The sequence below is a fragment of the Stegodyphus dumicola genome, chromosome 7 (assembly GCF_044657685.1).
Source record: "Stegodyphus dumicola isolate Sdum_Otavi_A_Nest chromosome 7, ASM4465768v1".
NCBI lineage: Eukaryota > Metazoa > Arthropoda > Arachnida > Araneae > Eresidae > Stegodyphus > Stegodyphus dumicola.
Window position 1 is genome coordinate 142,597,985 of NC_140774.1, and position 20,864 is coordinate 142,618,848.

Consider the following 20,864-nt stretch of genomic DNA (forward strand, 5'->3'; position numbering starts at 1 on the left):
ATACAGTTTCAGCTGGATATATGTCAGTGAGTATCATGAAGCTGTTGCAACTGTTATCCTATATGCTTTTGTTGTAGTTGATGGCATATAAGGAAAATCTTTTTGAAATTTGGTTTGATATGTGTTATAAATTGATTAATATCAGCTAAACAGAAAGCAAATCTTTGTCACTGTCGACCACTAAATTTTTTCATTTGTTATCTGGTATTTTAAAAAGATTTGCAGGAAAAGCTATTAATTAATTTTAATTTAATTAATTAATTGTAGTAAATAAAATGAAAAAATGTATGCATCTGAAAGTGTGTTCATATTTGCATTTACTTAGATGAATTTATGTAAACATATATTGCACATATCTCAAAAGATTTGTAGAAATTTTAAATTTCTAGGTTCATTGCTTAATTTTAAGTGATGTAAAATGCATATCTGAATTCATATACAGAGTTAAAATCTTAAAAGACCATGCTGAAGACAGTTATTCTTCTGTAGAACTGAATTGATAATCATAATATATTTTAAAAAATTTTATTTTACCAAATATTAAACTTATATAAAAAATGTAGCTATTTCTTAATTGATTTATTGCTTGTTATTTCATTAAGAAACAGAAGATAATTAATAAGCTTAGTGCATTTAGATAATGGTTATGATTTTTAAAATTTGATGCACTGAACTGTTCATTAGATTCTCGTATCAGTTTTCTCTTTCTTGTATTATATACAGTAAAAAATCTTTAATCCGGACTCGTCGGGACTTCGGCAATTCCGGATTATCGATTTTTTTGGATTATAGATCATCAGTTTAAATCTGGTAAGATGGCATGCAGAAATTATAAAATTAAAAATATGAAACCATAATTTATGAAATAAAGAGCAATTATGATCTAAAGGGTATCAAAATTTACAAAAAAAAAAAAAAAAAAGCTTAATATTTATTTGTTTACTTTATTAAACATTTCTTTCAACGCGTGCATGGGTAAAGCATACATTATGCATAGCCGAAATTAGAAAATTGCAACCAAAAAACTATTTGATGTGTACTCGTGATATTTATAAAGACGAGGAATTTGATTTAAATCATATCAAAGACGGAATACATCGAGATGAAATACTACATTTAGTAAGGAATTATAAGCTGAATAAAATATAAACATCTGCTCTGAAGATAAGGATAGTGCTGACAGTTCAACTTCCAGCTCATTGCCCCCCAGTTTAAATCTGGTAAGATGGCATGCAGAAATTATAAAATTAAAAATATGAAACCGTAATTTATGAAATAAAGAGCAATTATGATCTAAAGGGTATCAAAATTTACAAAAAAAAAAAAAAAAAAAACGCTTAATATTTATTTGTTTACTTTATTAAACATTTCTTTCAATGCGTGCATGGGTAAAGCATACATTATGCATAGTCGAAATTAGAAAATTGCAACCAAAAAACTATTTAATGTGTACTCGTGATATTTATAATGATGAGGAATTTGATTTAAATCATATCAAAGACGGAATACATCGAGATGAAATACTACATTTAGTAAGGAATTATAAGCTGAATAAAATATAAACATCTGCTCTGAAGATAAGGATAGTGCTGACAGTTCAACTTCCAGCTCATCGCCCCCCAGTTTAAATCTGGTAAGATGGCATGCAGAAATTATAAAATTAAAAATATGAAACCGTAATTTATGAAATAAAGAGCAATTATGATCTAAAGGGTATCAAAATTTACAAAAAAAAAAAAAAAAAAAAAAAAAAAAAAAAAAAAAAACTTAATATTTATTTGTTTACTTTATTAAACATTTCTTTCAATGCGTGCATGGGTAAAGCATACATTATGCATAGTCGAAATTAGAAAATTGCAACCAAAAAACTATTTAATGTGTACTCGTGATATTTATAATGACGAGGAATTTGATTTAAATCATATCAAAGACGGAATACATCGAGATGAAATACTACATTTAGTAAGGAATTATAAACTGAATAAAATATAAACATCTGCCCTGAAGATAAGGATAGTGCTGACTGTTCAACTTCCAGCTCATCGCCCCCCCCCAGAGCAGTGTGAAATTGATAAACAGATTTCGGAATGGTTAGAGAAACAAAGGATATGCCTTTATCCATTTTTTGCAGCAATTCAACTTTTTGTTTGATGGACATTGAAACATACTTTCGCTTTGACAGCTCCAGCATTGGAAATTCTATTTGACATAATCGAAAGTTCAAGCTTACTTTTATAAAATTGCTCTAACAGTCTGCAAAAAATAATAAGGCGGATCCAATTCGAAGATTAAGGAACAACACAATCTGCAACATTAACTGAAATTGATCATTAGATAATTTTAGCTTAGCTTATACCGTCTGTTATACATTAAACACGCATGCGTAAACGTATTATGCGCATGTGTAAAAGTATTACGCGCATGCGCAGAAAATTTGTAGCTTTGAGGTCCGGATTATGGGTGTCCGTATTAACGACTTTTGACTGTATACCATTTTTGTAAGATTTGTATAAACTGGACTGTTATATCATAGCTTTGCACAAATAAAATTAGACATTTTCTTCATTATTCATTTCCTTCATATTGCTTTTTCTTGTATGTCTATCTAATGTAATACAGGTATGGACATATTTTGTAGGTAAACACTTTTCTTTTCATTAACAAAACAAGGTTATTCATTTTTGTAATTAGTTTTATTATTAAACTTACATTTGTAAAGTAAATTTTATTATGCTTTCAGGATGAAGGATTTTGCTTCATGCGTACTCCTATTATTACACAAAATGATTGTGAAGGAGCTGGAGAAACATTTTCTGTAAAAGTAAGTGATGTTATAAAAATTGTTTTTAGTTTAATGTTATGCAAAAATCTGAATATAATATTTTAAATGTTTAGTATATTCCTTAAAATGTCTGGGTCACCAGTAGCTAAGCAAATAGTTACTAGATTTCTGCAGTGCTATTTCAGGCTGTATAGAGTTTTCTAAGTTTTCTCCATATTTAAATGAATATGAGCACCTTTTTCTTTGAAAATTCTCCATAAAAATATCCTTCCTTAGAGACACAGCTTTTGAATGCTTTGCTGTAACTAATAAACTTAAAAAAAAACTAACTAATAAACAGAAATTTCTACGGTCTTCATATTTTTGCAGCAAAATTATGCTGTATTCAAAAACATTATTTCAAGAATGCTTTATTCATTATTTAGATGACTTATTACATCATTTAATTACAATCAATGAATTATTAATCATACATATAGGTGATTATTCCTTGATGCCACAAAGGCAGCAGCATTAGCTAAATAATCAATATTGATTTCTAAAAAAAGTTTTTTTAATGTTTAAATGTAGAAAATTGGCATCTTTCATCTAATTAAATAGTTGATAACAGTATTGGAGGAGTTAAAGCAACAAAAATCAGTGCAATATTTATAAATTTGCAGAATTAGTTTTGAAGGTTTAAATATAGAGCCTTCTTTTTTAGCTATAGAAGTGCAAATGGGCAAAGAGAAGTGGTGATAAGATAAAGCATGAGAATAACAGGAAGGAAGTCAAGCTACTTGGGCCATCTATTTATGCTAAATGAAAACAACTGTGTAATAATTTTTAAAAGCTTAGGTTAAAAATGGATTGGAATTGGAATTGTTAACTAAGATTGAAAGATTTTTATGAATGTGAAATGCCCCTAGAAGATCTAATTTGCCAGCAGATGTTTTTTGAATAATTTTGGCTGTCCCCCCCCCCCCACAAAAAAAATAAGAAGTAGAAAATGTGATTTTCTGATGAAATAGTGTTGGGCAACAGAGGATTCATGTATTTCTTTTTTCATAGCATATGCCTTATATTTCTTAGTGGGAAATTTTAAGGCTGTTTAGTTAATTTGACTAATGTAATAATTACTGGCAATTAATCATATATATATATATATATCGAGTGCATATCTAGAATATAGTCCTTAAGTATGGAACTGCAAAGTTTCTTCTGTCAATAAAATTTTCAGTTTCATTTTCATCCACTTTTCTTTGGATAGGTATAGTAAATTTTACTTAAATTTTCATCTGTTTTGTATATTTAATATTGTTTGTCCTTTTTGTTTTATATTTAATGATCTCCATGTTTGATTACGGCCATTTAAATTTGCTTATGAACTTAAATACTGTTGTAACATTTGAATAAGCAATTATCTGTGGTCCAGGAATGAAATTAAATAATTTTAAATTGACTCATAAAGAAACATTTGTTTCAGTTGACTAGCTGTCTTCAGTAATAAATTAAATTTGTGAACCAGAGTTTCACTATATGGAACTTAGAAATTCATTGTGAAAGCATTTCAGATATTCATAAACTTACCATTTATATAGTGAATTGCTTGAGAAATCTTTGTTACTTGTGGCTGTGTTGCTTTGTGCGATCAAAGTTTCGTTATATTTGAAATGAACTTGGAGATTTCTTCTGTACCAACTATTTTGTTACTACAGTGCATATACTTAATGGGATACAGAAAATTTCTATATGGTCATCCAAAGATTATGAAAACTCCATGCAACCAACACATCTGACATTCTAGATAGAATCAAAATCTGATCAACTTAACTATTTTCTATAGCTTTATTTAAGTACTTATTGATAGGTTCACTAAGTTTGAAATCTTACTTGTATGCCATTATGGAATTGATGAGGTTTGCACTAGTTTGCAGGAACCATTCGCTAAAATGCTGTAGCAAACCAGTTGTTAACATCAAATTGTAGTATTTAGTTCTGTAATTCAAGGATCTTGTAACTAAACAGTAAAGTGGTTGTTAAATTATTTGAATCCTGCGATTGATTATACATATATTGTTTTTCAGTACAGTTTACATTCAGTACAGTTTTAATTTTTTCCTTTTAATCACAACAGTATTTAGATTTTTTAAATTATACATACTTTCTTAATCTAAATTAAACCTAACACTTTTTTTCCCATAGAAAATTAACTTTTCAGACCACAGTTTTGCTGTATGTGCAGTGTATTAATGATGTAACACCATGTTTGACAAGTGTTTAGCGTATGTAAAAAAGAAACTGTAGATATATTCTGTACTGCTCTCTTTTAATTTTACTTACAGTGCCGAGAAAAGAAATCTCATTTAGATAAACAAAATAATGAAATTTTGAAAGATGGGACCAAAAAAGAAGAGGAAAAGATAGCTTTAAATAATCCAGTCCAAAGTAAGCCAGAAGAGTTTTTTAGCACACCAGCTTACCTTACTGTTTCTGGGCAACTGCATTTAGAAGCAATGGCATGGTATGTTATAAAAACATCCTTGTAAATATTCAACTATAAGAAACTCAATTTGGAAATTGAATGATTTTAATTTTGTGGGAAGATTAGTAACAAACTTAGAATTTAACTAATAGATTCTATATAACATTAATATAACTAATTTTCCTTAACATTAGAACTTATCTATTAGCAGAAAATAAAGTATAATTTTCGTTCTTGAATTAGTAGTATGCAAAAAGTTAAAAATCAAAGATTAGAAAAAGAAAAAAGCATGATCATTTCCTTAATATTCCACCCTTGGGGAAAAAAAGGAATTTTCAGTGTGCAATCACAGAAGATTAAATACAAGTAAAATCTTGAATAATTTTAATAAAAGAAATGGAAATTTTATATAAATATCAGTGTCTGTATTTACATTAAAAATTAAGGAACAGAGAGCATCTGGAATTTGTTTGTAGTTTTTACTAAACAGAGACACTATTTTATGACAAAGTACTTTAGAGCTGGCTGCATTTTTCACTAAATAAGTATAATATTAAAATTAATAAAAAAATTAAATTACCAGAGATTTTGAACAAACTCATCAATTTCGAAGGTGACCAGACTTATGTCCCTCTGCTTCTAAAGAAGAAGGACCTGATCACACTCAAAATGATTTTTATTCAAAATCCACCCTGAACTAAAGTTGCTTCTTTGTTTACTTATTTATTTTATTTTGGCTTGTTTCGTGAAAAAGGATAGGGAGGCAACATACAATGTTGCAACATTGTATGTTGCCATAAAGTATTTATGTAACAACCCACAATGCCTCTAAAAAGTATTTATCTGACAGTCCAGGTATATGTGTAGCACATGTGGATTCACATTTTTGAAATTCAGTTGTAATTTTTCTGATTAGTACAGTGAAACCTTCGTTCATAAATGTCTCACGTCATGAAAAGATTATAGTGACAAAATATGTTGTGAACGATGAATGGTGTCTCAAATTACAAGCACTCAAGTCATCAACAAATGATTTTCAAATGTGTTTTGAGATAACCTTTGATACAGAAGTAACATGGGGGGACTTCTAGAAACAGTATCTTGATATTTTCTATTGCTTAACTGTCATTAAAAAAGCAAGTGGTTTGTGTGCATCATGAATTTGGCATGGAGAAAATTATGGCTAAACTGTATTACAAATGGAAATTTTTAAGATTTGGATACTGAGTTATTTTTTAAAAATTTATGATCTATGATGTAGTGTTTGAATGCAAAACAGCTTGGAAGTTAGCAGTAAAGATGTGGAAGAGTTACTAGATGGCCATAAAAAAAGATTCAATAAGAAAGAGGCAGCAGTAAGAGGCAACTGCAGAGGAAGAGAAAACTGAAAGAACACAAACCTAGTTCTTGTGGTTCATCAGAGTGTTAGAATGACAGTCAGAAATTGGTTTGAAGATAGCAGAATCTTGTTCACGACAGCTGTTAACTTTATTTATTGTTGGACAAAGGAATATATTTCAGTAAAATTCTGTGAAAAAGAACTGTGATTCTTCCTAAACACAACTATCAGCTGGTGTAATTACCTCTAAGAAGTGTGCTTGGGAAAAGAAGAATGTAAAACAATAGGTGGGAATGGATGCATTGTTGTTGAAATTAACATAAGGTTACATAGACAAAAATGTCTGTCCAGGATCAGCAAAGAGTTTGCCACTTTTATTCAAGTTTGGAATGCAGTTCCCAACATAAATAAATATTTAATTCTTTTTAACCTTTATGATAATAAAAGTTCAGATTATTTATGTAATAATAAATAAAAAAATACAAATGTATGTATATAAATTTTTTGTACCTCCCATTCTTAAAATTTTCTCCTTATGTGGGAACATTATGAGGAAAATTTACTTTATTTATGGCAGTCAAATAATTATTTATTCAGTCTTAACTATTGCAGGTATTTTTTTAATCATGCAGTTTTAATTTTTAAATATATAATTAATGAATATACATATTATATATCAATTGAAATCTTAAAAAATAAAACATTTATTTGGCATGAATTTGAGTATTAAAAAGTCAGATGTATTTTAAGTCCTTTATAGGTTTTTTTTCAGCAAGCAATTTAAAAAGCATATTAGAAAAATTGAATTTTCTTTCTTTCTTTTTTTTTTTTTCTTGTAAAGTTACTCCTTTTTTAGCACAGTTTCACGTGGTACATTTTGTATTAACTTGGCATACTGATTTAAATTTGCTTTAGCTTGATATGACTATGACTACCTAACATAGCCCAAGTACTTTTACCAAGGTGATTCATCTTTAGATGAACAGAAAGAAATAGAGTACTGAAGGAAATAAATAAATAAATAAATAAAATAAAATAAAAAATCTATAATGTGAAATTTTGAAATGATTAAAAGACATACAAAAGTGAAGCTAAAAAGAAGTTTGGTAAAGTAATAAAGAAGTAAGTTAAATGAACATAACAATAGTGTAAACCCTTTTGAGACAAGAAAATGATTATAAGACGAAAGACTGCCATTGCTACTGTAGTTGGTCATACATGAAAAGAATAACTTTAAAGATGAAAAAGATTTTGATAAATACATATGAGCTGCAGCTGCATGAGAGGTAATTGTACATACTTACAATTACTCTTCACTTTTTCTGACATAAACTATGTTTTCTGGTGTCCTCCCCCGTCCCAGTTTTTCAGCACCAGGTTCTGAAAATTTTAAAAATATTCATGTAATTATTTCTTTCCTCAAGTGTGTTTAGAGAACAAGTTCTCCTTTCATTAATGTAGTGATTGTTTTATCTTATTAACAAAAGCAAACCCTTGCAAACTACCTGTGAAGGTCACATCAAAACTTTCCCTTCTAAATGTTAAACTTTGTCAGCCTAATACCAGAAATGACCTATTGCGATAAAGCAAACATGAACTGACATCTGCGCATTCACCAGAAATCATTTGCACATTCACCTTCTCTAATTTGTGGATAATTTGAGGCTTAAGAAGCAGCAAAAATAAGATTTGGTGAGAATCAAGTTATAGGAAAATAGAAATGAAGATTTCTTAATAGATATTATAATGTCAGTGTTACTATATATTTTTACTGAAATGCACATTTCTTTTAAAGTGGTGGTTCTCAACCTGTTTTGCTCATATGCTCATTTCACTCCCATTCCAAAATGTGAAGAATACATTTTATTTAAATTATTTTTAACGTAGTTTATAAATTAAACAAGAAAAAGTGTAGAAAATGTTGATGAATACCAAAACTTGAATAAAAGTAATTTTTTATATTCATAAAACAAAATTAAAAACTTTAGAGGTAAATAAAATGCTGACCTTATTCCTTCCTGAAACTATTAAATTCTCTCGTTGTTGAAAACCCCTATTTTAAAGAAATAATATTATGATGGTTACCTGTAATTTATACATGACTATTTTTCACTTTTTGTATTCTTACTGTAACTGCATCCTTCATAAATTGAATTATTTGCTCGTTTTTCCCTCTCAATTTTTGGATGATAAAATTAGTGAAAAAAAAGGGGGAAGAATACTCAAATAAGTATAATATGCTGTTTCACAAGAGGCTGGATAGTACTTTTTTTTCATTAAATGGAGTTCTAATTTTTAAATGGTTGTTTCTTTTATACACGACCTATTGCCACAACAACACTGATATATTTTCAATTGGCAATATAATCTAAATCATCAAGTTGAAAATCAGAGTAAGAAAATTGTTAAAATACAATATTTATTGCCAAAAATGAAATGAATGTGATGAATCAAAAATTGCCTTTTAAATATGCCTTTCAAAATATCATGGACCTTTGTTATTAAAAAAATGCTTTAAGTTTTTCATTTGAAAGAACATAATGAATCAGTACAGAAATATCAGGAAGTTCTGGATGATTTGAATGATTGATCCAAAATTTGGAGGACGCATGTAAGTTTGCTAAATAATTGATAATAACAATTGATTTACTAAACTGGGAAGTATATAAAAAAGAGAAAATAAAAGTGTCTAAATTAGTGTAGATAAACTCTTGTTGCATAGAGAGGGGAAAAGTTTTACTTAAATAATAAGAATGTTTGTAATTCTTATTGTTAAATTTTTATTCATTTAAATTTTATTAGAGGTTTTAAAAGAGAAATATAAATATGAAAGAAGATTTTGGCATAGTTGGATGAATTATACTTTACATGTACTTTTATATTTGATTAACACTATTTCATTTAATGTGGCATTTTAAAAGGATTAATTAATTAATCCATGATATTTAAAAAAATTTTTAATTTTGCTTTTCTTCCATTCTTAATAAACAGAACTGAACATCTTATATGTCATTTGCTCAAGTATTTGAAATACGCAGCTATTGATTTTTTATTTTGCTACTAGTAAAAAGAGGTTACTTGACAATTTGCAAAAAGTCTAACCTTTATGCTTGAAATAAAGGCAGATAAAGTATTCTGTTTTTCTAATTTTTAAAATTTTTGCCTGTTTTATTTTATTTGTAAAAATGAAAATAATTCTGATCTCAAAATACAAATTTAAATTTCAGTGCATTTACCAAAGTGTATAACTTTGGGCCTGTTTTTAGAGCTGAAAATTCACAGTCACGACTTCATGCAAGTGAATTTTATATGATTGAAGCTGAGTGTGCATTTATTGATTGGATTGATCAGTTAATGCAGGTCAGTGTAAAAGTTTGATATTTAATCTGTTTAGTATTTATAAACAAATAAATAATTAAAAAGTAACATTAAATAATAATACTTTATATTTTGGAATTTCATTTTGTAGGTATTTTATGCAATTTGAGATTTTATTCTTTTTTTGATTGTAAGTTGATTTTTTAAGATAGCTGAAAAATGCATCAAGCAAGTTGCACATACAGTGGTAGATAATTGTGTCAATGAAGTAAAATTTATTTCTCAAGATATCAGAGACCATGAAGAGTACTTAAGAAGAATAATTGGAGAATCTTTTGTACGGTAGGTATAGTTCATTCTAAAATTTGTAACTTGCTTATTAATTCATTTATTGAATTTAGTTAAAATTGTATTTTAATTACAAAAAAATATTTATAGGATGTCATACAATGATGCTATTAATATATTAGAAAACAACAAAGACTCACTAAGTGTACCAGTCAAGGTAATTTGATAATGTTTACTTTTAAAGATTTCTTAAAATTTTATGTTTGATTTAATTTATGTATGAAGCATTAAGTAAATGGATACATATGATGGGCTATCTTATATATTCTGCTTTAAAATTGTGAAGGGAAATTCATATGTCACTCAGATTTTATTGAATAAACAAATCAGTGATTTTTTACTTCCTTGTACGAAGTAAAAAGGAAGTATTGTAATCGCGAAAAGTTTCAGGCAGCATATTTCAATGAAAATATCCATTTTGACCGCTATTGAATGCAATTTAACGCCGTTTTTGCATGATATCTGTACGTAAGGACAGAATAAAAGACTCGTTTCCTCCAAAAAATTATAAAACTGCATTAAAATTAATTCTGAAGAGAATTTTTCGTGGCGTCTGTGCGAATGTATGTGCGTACGTATCTCGCATAACTCAAAAACGAGTAGCCTCAAAACAGTGAAATTTTGTATACAGGACTGCTATAACATGTAGATGTGCAACTCTTATTTTGGTTGCAATCGGCCGCACCAAACGTATATAAATATATTTATATATGTATCCACTCTGTTACCTGGCTCAGTGATCTCAGTTTCTTTACTCTTATATGTTTCTAAATTGTACATTTTTTGCTTTAAAAATGATTGAATTATGTTGTTCTTATCTTCCGGTTAAGGTTTTTATGCCTTTAGTAAATCTGTATGCAATATTTTTAGAATTATCAACAATTTTAAAGTTGTTTAAGTGCCACTAAGTTTTTTTTTATGGTGGCCATTGATTGTTTACATTTGAAACAGCAGACTGGTGGATTTGTTGCCAATCTAGAGAAACATAGCTTCGCAACAACAAAGATAACGCCTTCATTTATTATTGCGAATTAAATCCTGCTTAATCCTTTCTGGAATTTTTTCGAGGAAATAAGTGTTTAAGTATTTTTGCCTTCTTGCAAAGTGAGAACTGAATTAATTGAATGAGAAAAACTCAATCGTCTGTGAAAAACTGTTTCTTTTTTGTTTTATTTGCTCAATTTCTTTTATACATCATTCTAGCTTTATTATAGTATTTGAATAGAACATGTGGAAACGATTAGATAATTCTATTCTTTAAATGATATAAATTTTGTGCTTTATGAGTTATAATACGAACGAAATATAATACTGTTAAGTGAATCTAGCGCCTGAGTGTTGCTATGGTAAACAAATATCAGAGTGAATTTTAAAGAATGCATTTATTCTACTGTGGTTTATGAGCTGTCGGCGAAGTAGATTTAATTCAATCCAATAAGTTTAAGTGAAATGCAAGAAAAAATGTGTATAATTTAATATTCCGTACAAGGAAGTCATGTGGTGTACACATCAGATTTTTATTATTCAAAATGTTTATAGTTATATTTGAAATTATTTTATTATGTACATCATAAAGTTTCTGATTTTAAAAATTTAAGCTTCTATTAAGTTGTAAATCAATATCATTATTGAATTTTATTCATGCTCAATCTATGAGCAACATCCATTTTAAACTTTTAAAGAAAGAATTTAATATAAAGTAAGTGACAAGATAATAATCTATATGTATGCATATATATCTGTTTTTATTTAAAGTTACAATATTGCACTTCATAAGGAACAGTACTTTTATAACAATTAAGAAGTTGAACATTCATAAGTCTCAATCAAACTTACATTAGTTACATTTATCAGGCAAACCTGTGACAGAAAGGTAATGTGAAAAATCTTATAAAGTTGGAGCACTTTTATTCGCTTTTTAATGTGTTATTCTTGAGTTCAGCTGAAATTTGCATATAGAAAAAATAACTAATCTGAGTGCAAATCTTGCAGCAATTTGAAGTTTATTTTGTAATTTTTGAAGATGCACTTTTTTTCTACACACTTTTTTTCACTTTCAAGTTCTTTATAATGCCCAGATGTATTAGCTGAAGCCCCAAACTCATCAAAATTGTCTAGTTTTTATTACAGAATTTGAAAGGCGATTGTATTTTTAGATGAAGTATATGTGAAACATCATTCATATGCTCCCCAAAAAAAGTATATATATATCTAGAGAGAGAAATGACTTCTTGTAATGTTGGGTCTTTGTACATATATATTTTGCATAAATACCCTATAATGTTGGCCTTTTTAACACATGCAGGTAGTAATAAGCATTTTACATAGCTTTTTATTTCATATTTATTACACATCTAAAAATTTAGCTATTAACTTAATACTTCCTTTTGGTATGTTCTGCTTTAAAACAAGGAGCAATGCTAGAAGGTTTATATATATATATATATATATATATATATATATTGAAACAAGGAACCAAAAGATAAAATAAATAAATAAAACATGCAGATTATAATAATATAACTTAAAAGCTATTTTATATGCTTGTAATAGTAATGTTATAACAGTTTATGAATTTGTTATAAAACTTAACTAAGCAAAATGTTTAATTTTATTAGTTAAAATGTTTAGCTTAATTAAAGTAAAATGTTTATCAAATGCAACACAATGTATCTATAAGAATGCACTTATTTCATTACGAATTCAATAGCCAAAACAAATTTTAAAAACAATAAATAAACCTTTAAACTTGTTCCTAGGGTTAGCTAATGCCATTAATCACACGTGGAAACAAAAGTGCATTAAAATAAATTATATGGAATAGTCTAAAACTAAAACTTTGGAAAGGAAGATGCCTGTGCCACGTAAGGGCAAATCGTATTGCACAAGAAAGGGTTGCCCTCATGATGTATAGGCAAAACTGTTAAGCAATTAAAAAGCATACTTTTCTGAGATAGTAACTGATAAAATTTAATTTTCATCTGCACTGTAGACATCTCAAAGTTGTAGAGTATGAATTGAGTCCCTGACTAATCTTTAACCAAATTTCAGCAACATTTTAATAAGTATTTTTGATTTTAATTGTCAGAAAGAAAAAAAAAAAGTGGAAAGGACAGCAACTACATTTATTTTAAAATTTTAACTGAATTTTTATTTGCCTTCAGATGTGAAATTCAGATACATAGCATTAACTATATTGCCACATAAATAATACTAATGGTAACATAGTTATTGCTAATGCACATATCATTTAGTATATGAGCAAGTTGTGGCATAAAAACACTTAATTTGACTCGTACATCGATGGTTCTTCATGTCATGCTGTGGTGAATAAAGAAACTTCTTTGATTCTAATTCTACTTCATGACGCAAAATATATTTACACATATTTACAAATTTGTTGGAGTACCTCTACATTACTACACCCATCCATTCTCTTCACTCTCTCTCACTTTGTCTGCTGAAACTTTTTAATAAACTATACATACGTGGCAGTGCAGCACGCTCTAACTTTTTCTCCACAAGTTGATAGTGCTTTACCTTGGTTCATTTTAGTTATCACTTAGACTTTAGACTACAATTTTAGAAGAAAGTGGTAATATTTTATCTGTTGTAAGTCTAAAAATTAACTTGTAATAACATCAGTGAACAGCTGTTTAATTAATCTCTGAATAATGTAACAGAGGCTGAATAACAGGTATGATATTTTATATAAGTATCATTCATTCTTGCAAGTTAATATTAAAATGGTAAGAATGGGTAATTATGAGATAAAGGGGGGAAAAGCTCAAACAAAGGAGAGTTTAATGAAGTCATATATTTATGTAACCTAAAGGATTTGCAGTCTTCCTTTAAATTACATGGATAGATTTGGGTCTGCTGTATGACAAAAGATGTTATAAAGCATTGTTATTTTTAGGTTTTAGGGAGAAAAAAAAAAAAAGCTCAATGAAAATAGTATTTCATTTGGTGCAGAAAATAGTTAAGAATTTCAGTACATGTGTTTATTTTAAAAACTCTTATTTGTTAAAACAATTAAATAACTTAAGAGAATATGAAAATTCAAAAGACAAGAAAACTTCAATAAATTAAAACTGTTGCATCCAGGTTTAATTATGTGAGTGCATTTGTAAAGCATTTTTCTGTAACCCAGTTCTGGATACTACAAACGTAATGGAGAAAAACATGTAAATTTTTATAATTCCTGTTAGTTATATATATATAAAATTTTTATGTTATAATTTTCAGTCCACAAAATATAAAATTTTTATAGTTCTCAGCATTATATCAGGTTAAAATAGTTTATCATATACATACATAATTTGTAGTCATTATAATGTAAATATCATTTTATATTCCATAGCATTTGCTATTCTTAAAAAGGCCTTTTTGTTATTTTTTAAATTGGTAATAGAAAAATACAATTTTTAATAACTAAAACAATTATTACATTATTTTTGTAAGTTGTTTTATAGCACATTAATAAGCAAACTATATTAGGATACTGTTTTCTGTAGGAATTTTAGTGTTTTTTGTAACTATCCTAACTAATAAAGATTTTTTTTTTTAAGTCTTAATGTCCTTTTTAAAAAAAATGCTGTAGTAATTGTATGTACACAAATATATTCTAAAGTTTAACTCTTGTTTTTCAGTGGGGTGATGATCTGTCTACTGAGCACAAGTTTTTCTTAGTTAAACATTGTAATAATGTTCCTGTATTTGTGTGTATGTTTCCTTCATCATTAAAACCATTTTATATGAAATCAGATGAAAATGGAATGGTAAAATTATTATTTTTTAAATTTTTTAAAAATGTCTTTTACTTTTTACATAGTTATTATATAATGTTTATCTACTACAGTTATTTAACTGGATAGAAATTTGAATTTGTTATATGCCTTTGATTCATATGTGAAATCTATTATTAAACTTAATAATATGAACACTATTTTTTCTTCTCAGGATTTATTGTAGGATTTATTCTCAGGATTATTTGTGATTATTAAAAATAGTTTGAGACTAAAATGTCTGTACTTTTAAGATAGATAAAAGTATCCTAGTGGAAGTTATTATCTCTGTATAGCACAAGAAAGAAAGTGTTATCAGATCCCTTCCATAGTAATATGACAAGAAGGGGGGGCATGGATTTACTGACAAATTTACAATGTGATGGGGTACAGCTTTAATTTTGTACACCACTGTTGTGCAATAAATTTCCCCTGTTTACCTAGCAAATTACACTTTAAAACTAGTAGCTGTTAACCTTAATATGCATTAGAATTCTCTTTGGGTTTAAAATATTTACATAAATCCGAAAGAATATTATACTTCAAACAAGCACAAGCACATATTGTCAAAAATAGAAGCTGGTATTCAAGCCCTTAATGGTTTCACAGGTGATGATTACAATGTGGAAGTGTAATTTAGTTTTTTTTAACTGATTTTAAATTAAGCACAAGGAACTTATATTTTTTATTCCTGCTGTAATTTTGCAGCAAACATTATACAGTTTCATTCACTCTGAAAAATGCTAAATTTAGTATATATTTAAATGACACTTTAAGTATTATCATGCTATAAATGTTCACCTAAAAGAACACTAGCTTTCACCTGTCGTATTTAGAAAAATTAAGTGAATAATTTCCAGTCCATAATAAAAAATTAAAAAAAATATAAAAAATTACTGTTTTTATTACCAAGGATATAAATGCAGAAATAAATCTGAATATTTTTAACCCAAATAAACCTTGATTGACTATTTTAATGCACAAACCCACAGGAAATGATACTGCTAAGATTATAAATTAGTATAGAAATTATGCTTGCTTAGCTCTTTCATTTTTAAATTATTATTATCATATACAAAAAAATAATATACTTGGAACTTGCATACATAATTTGGAACTTAAATAACCCATTATTTATGAATAGCTGAAAAATTATGCAGTATAAAAATGCATAATTTTTCAGCTATTCATATATAATATGCAATATAAAAATCAACTGTCTTCTCCCATTTTGGGGGAGAGGTTGAATTTTGATACAAATGATTAAGAAAGTAGCACTTCTCTAATCATTAGCATATGAAACTGTTTATGGTGTGAAATAATTTTTTTAACATGGAACTTAACATTCATATTTCAGTATTTTAGTTCAGTTATATAAATTTTATTTATCTCCCATAATCAACTGTGATCAACGAAAAGCATGAAAATAGCATATGCTGATGAAATGCAAACTGATGGAAGAATACAACAAGAATTTGAGATTTTTCCATTAACATGATTACCATTATACAATTGTTTACTGTTACATTCTTTATAAAAATATTATTTGTACCATTTTAAAACAAGTAACAAGTATATAATTGGCTAATATTCAAATGAAGTAATTTCTAAGATATATCAATAATGATAAGTCTCATTTGTGAGACTGTTTTGAAATAACTTATCATACAAATATATTGAACCTTAAATGTCTGTAACCAGGACAGTCATTTTTGGATCACTTTTTCCTTTTCTTTCCCCTTTTCTGTAAACAATAATGTGGTCATTTTGAATAATAATATTCACATTATTTGTACTTTTCCAAATTTGCATTCTCTTTAAATTTAAAGGCACACTGTTTTGATTTGTTTGCTGCTTATGGTGGAGAAATATGTGGTGGAAGTTTAAGAGAAGATAATGAAGAAGTATTGCAGAAAAAATATCCATTTTATGAAAATGGTTCTTTATTATGGTATGTAATGTTTAATTTTGTGTTCAGTATTACTTTAATATAATAATGAGGATTTTTATCATTACCTCCTCCAGCATAAAATCCACTTTACCGCTTCCCCAAATTGTTTACATAAACTTGCAATTACACTGAATAATTGTGAAAGGAATGTCATTAACTTCATTACATTTTTTCATAGGTATTATAATAGACTATTTGCAAAATTATCTGCCAGTATGTTCCATTTTACTTCCATTTAGTGAAATATCTTTCTCAAATAAATATTTTCTGTGCCTTCCTGAATTAAATAGTCTTGTGTCTTGGTTAAATAAATAAACACTTTGAGTAAAATCTATGAATGAAAGTGTACATAAATAACTTTTACCAAACCACAAATTAGTGATTAGAAAATATGAGATCGAGGCCCACTAGTGGCCGAGCAGTAAAGTCGATGAACACTGGTAGTTCGGTCTTAGGTTCAAATCCCACGAACGGGCTGGCTTCACGGGCGTTTTCGTGGGTTTTCCCATATGTAACGTGTATATGAGCCAGTTTCCCTTAGAAAGTCCTCTACGAAGGCATCCCTCCCCTTAACCCCTTCGTGCCGACTGTCACGTATACATGCCAGCAACGAACACACTTACCTACCGGCCGACACGCAGGCGTGCCAGAGGATTGTTCCGTTCTCTACCGACTGTCACGTATTTGTGCCAGTACATTGGAACATTTTTCAAACTATAATTTCTGCCACAAGATGGCACTGTATGTCCATATGGTTTCAGATACTACATTAGACCTTCTACTCGAAATGAGAGAAGCATGACTCACATACACGTGTTTTTGATTATATAAACAAACAGGGAACTAAATGTTTCCGAATGGCGTGATTTATGACGTCTCTTTAAATCGCACTTTATTCGCACGTGGTAGTTGTTTACTGTAAGTAGAGAAGTTTTATTTGCTCTAAAGCATTGGGTATTTCGGTTTGCAGTTCAGTTTTTAGAAAATAATTAGATCTTGTTAGTCTTGAATTCTTTGTTTTTACCGTTGCAATGTCGAAGCATCTAAAATGTTTAACAGAGCATGAAATAGCAGAAATGATGCAAAATATTTCAGATATTGATTCTGAAAGATTAACTGAAAGACATTTTCCAAAACTTTGTTCAAAAGAGACTGATAAGAAAATGAGATGACGATGCTTCGTTTGTTCACATTCCCGGAAAAATCCTCCAAAATGGCAAATGAGTTATTACGAGTGCAAGGAATGTAACATAGGACTGTGTGTAGATCCCTGTTTTCAAATTTTTCATACGAAAAGAGAATTTTAAGTAATATATTTAGTTTTCAGATGTATAATTAAAATTCATAAAATGGTGAGTAATTAAAATAAAATGTGTAAAATATGCATTTAAACAAGAAATAAGGTAATTAAAGTATATATATAAAAATATCTATAAAGCATAAGCCGTTTAAATACTCTATAGAGCATTATTAAACAATGCGTTGATACTTCGGAAATTTCATGGATTTAGGCTTAGTAGCAAAAAAGCCCTCGGCCCTGGAGAGACGCTCGCGTAAGACACTGCCGGCCTCAGTGATAAGCGCGTGTTTTCGCTACCCGGCTCGAAGGGGTTAAGCAGATAGTCCTAGTGTGCTTTGCTGTAATTAAATAAACCAAACCAAAATATGAGGTCGCAAACCACTGGCAAAAGTGTGCGAATTCCGAAAATCGTTTTCTTACAGATCACTAATTTGTGATTTTTAAAGCCTGAATTCGGCCCTAAGACATGAAGATATCGGTTTAAAATGTTCTTAATCATTTCTAAAACAAAACTGTTTGTGGGGTAAGGCAGAACTGCAATGGCTTATGGCAGAAAGAAGCAAATGATTTATGCAAATAATCTAAACAGTTTGGCATAATTGAAAGATGCGATACACCGAAATGTCATAATATTCCTCCTGATATGCTAAGAGTTGCTGTTGAGAATACAAAGTAATACGATTTAACTTGCTTTTGGAAAATGGTGGACATCACATTGAATATGCTTTGTAACAAGTTTCAGAAACGATTAAACATATTTTAAACCAATGTCTTCTTTCGTTAAACAATATTGCATACAGCGTTATTCCCCCTCCTAGTGGTGAGTTTTTTAACTTTTTTTTTTTTCGGAAAATAAACTCCCATGTTCTCCTTTACAAGATTACCATGTCTAATAACATTTGGTCCACTAGTTTTCCTTTTATGACAATTTCAAAGTGGAATTTTAATTATAACCACCCTGTATATATATTTATTGTTACAGATTTTGTATTTAGTTGGCTATGTTTAGTAGAATTAAAATTGTTTTATATCCCCGTGCAATGCAATACGAGACTTACTTTCAGAGAAAACTACGCTGGAAAAGTAAAAATATAGAAGCACGTGCATTTCACATTTAATAAATAGATATCTCGCAATTTACATTTAAATTGAATAAATGTAAGTTAATTGTAACCGTAGTTCTACTCTTTTGCTTTCCAGAAACCTCGAGAAAATAGAAATTACCAGAACTTTCTCATGACCGATTAAAAAGCAGGAGAGAAACATCTCAATTCAGTTATTTACTTAGATGTTGTTAATTGCAGCGAATTCGTGGTGAGATCGGATTAGCGCTCTCTGCACTTTGGATTGCATTCTATTTAATGTTTTAGTAGTTTAAAATATAATTACTGCGTGTGATATCGTACGAATATCTTTGAAAAAAAATCCAGCATTTTTGTTATATTTCTTGTGATAAGAATAAATTTTATTAACTTTTTATCAGACTTGTGCATTTAATCTATTATGAACCTGTACGCATGCAACACTACATATATATGTATATAACTTGCTCAAAATTATCTTCACATGCATGAAATCATGGATGCCTCAGAAACAGTGAAGTATAATTTTATGAATTTGTGTGGAATGATATAAATATATAACACATAAATACAAAGGAAAAAATTTTAAGAGCACTACATATGATATCAAACTGTAACATAAAATAATAAAAATGGTAATAATATGGAGGGAGGAGACTTCAAGCAGTTACAAGGAGAGTTCAGGGGGAAAAAAATAATAAAACCAGAAAAAAAAAAAAAAAAAAAAAAATAAGGCTTATGAATTAAATATGGAACACAATATTCTGACTTGCATATATATCATAATGTGTTTTCATGCAGACAATAACATTATTAACCTTAAGTTGGGAAATTAAATTCTACTCTTCCAGCAATATGGTCTTTAGGACACTTACATCTCTAGAAGGATGTCTGTACAACTGCTTTTCCAAGGTAGTCTCATAAGTTCTCAGCCAGGTTAGGAGCAGCTTGGTGTCTTCATTTTCAAATAATTCATGAATGAGGTTAGCTTAATGTGGATGAGCAAATTAAAAATTACATAGATATGACCTCTGAAAAGTCTTGCCATAAGGTTCTAAGACCTCATCCTGATTCTTCAAGGGCATACATCCATTCATAATTTTTTCTTCCCATACCATCACACTTGCATTATCAAAACTGTCACAATCCATAATGTTTGAAAGATGATTTTACATTCCTAACTCCTCTGAGATATAAACATATTTAGAATCAGATGTTAAATTAAACCTCAACTCATCAGTAAAGAGACATAATGCTTTGATTTGTATATCCGAAACCATTTAATCATTTTTATTTGGATAATGCTAAATTAGGCTCGTCTTTCACATCCTGTGAAAATGAATTGCATATTTCATGGAATACTATCATTTTTAGGTATATAAAACTAAATTTGGGTGAGTGTATGGATATATTTGGGAGAAAGTAAATGCATGAATAGTGTAGATTAAATAAGTCAAAAAGTTCTGAACATTTTGAAGACTAGCAACTTTCTT

At 28.6% G+C, this 20,864-nt stretch overlaps 1 protein-coding gene across 2 annotated transcripts in view; it reads left to right on the forward strand.

The window, feature by feature from the left end:
- The window catches only part of AsnRS-m (asparagine--tRNA ligase, mitochondrial), a 40,036-nt gene that overhangs the window by 16,118 nt on the left and 3,054 nt on the right, over window positions 1-20,864 (forward strand). The window contains exons 5-12 of one of the 2 annotated variants that reach the window (XM_085820876.1): window positions 2,741-2,821; window positions 5,107-5,285; window positions 9,813-9,945; window positions 10,112-10,245; window positions 10,342-10,408; window positions 14,904-15,032; window positions 16,868-16,989; window positions 19,490-19,728. In XM_085820876.1, the coding sequence (XP_085677002.1) occupies window positions 2,741-2,821; window positions 5,107-5,285; window positions 9,813-9,945; window positions 10,112-10,245; window positions 10,342-10,408; window positions 14,904-15,032; window positions 16,868-16,989; window position 19,490 (846 nt within the window). In that variant the 3' untranslated portion in view covers window positions 19,491-19,728. Of the gene's footprint in view, window positions 1-2,740; window positions 2,822-5,106; window positions 5,286-9,812; window positions 9,946-10,111; window positions 10,246-10,341; window positions 10,409-14,903; window positions 15,033-16,867; window positions 16,990-19,489; window positions 19,729-20,864 lie in introns of those variants that run through there. The other variant, XM_035370213.2, reaches the window with a different exon arrangement.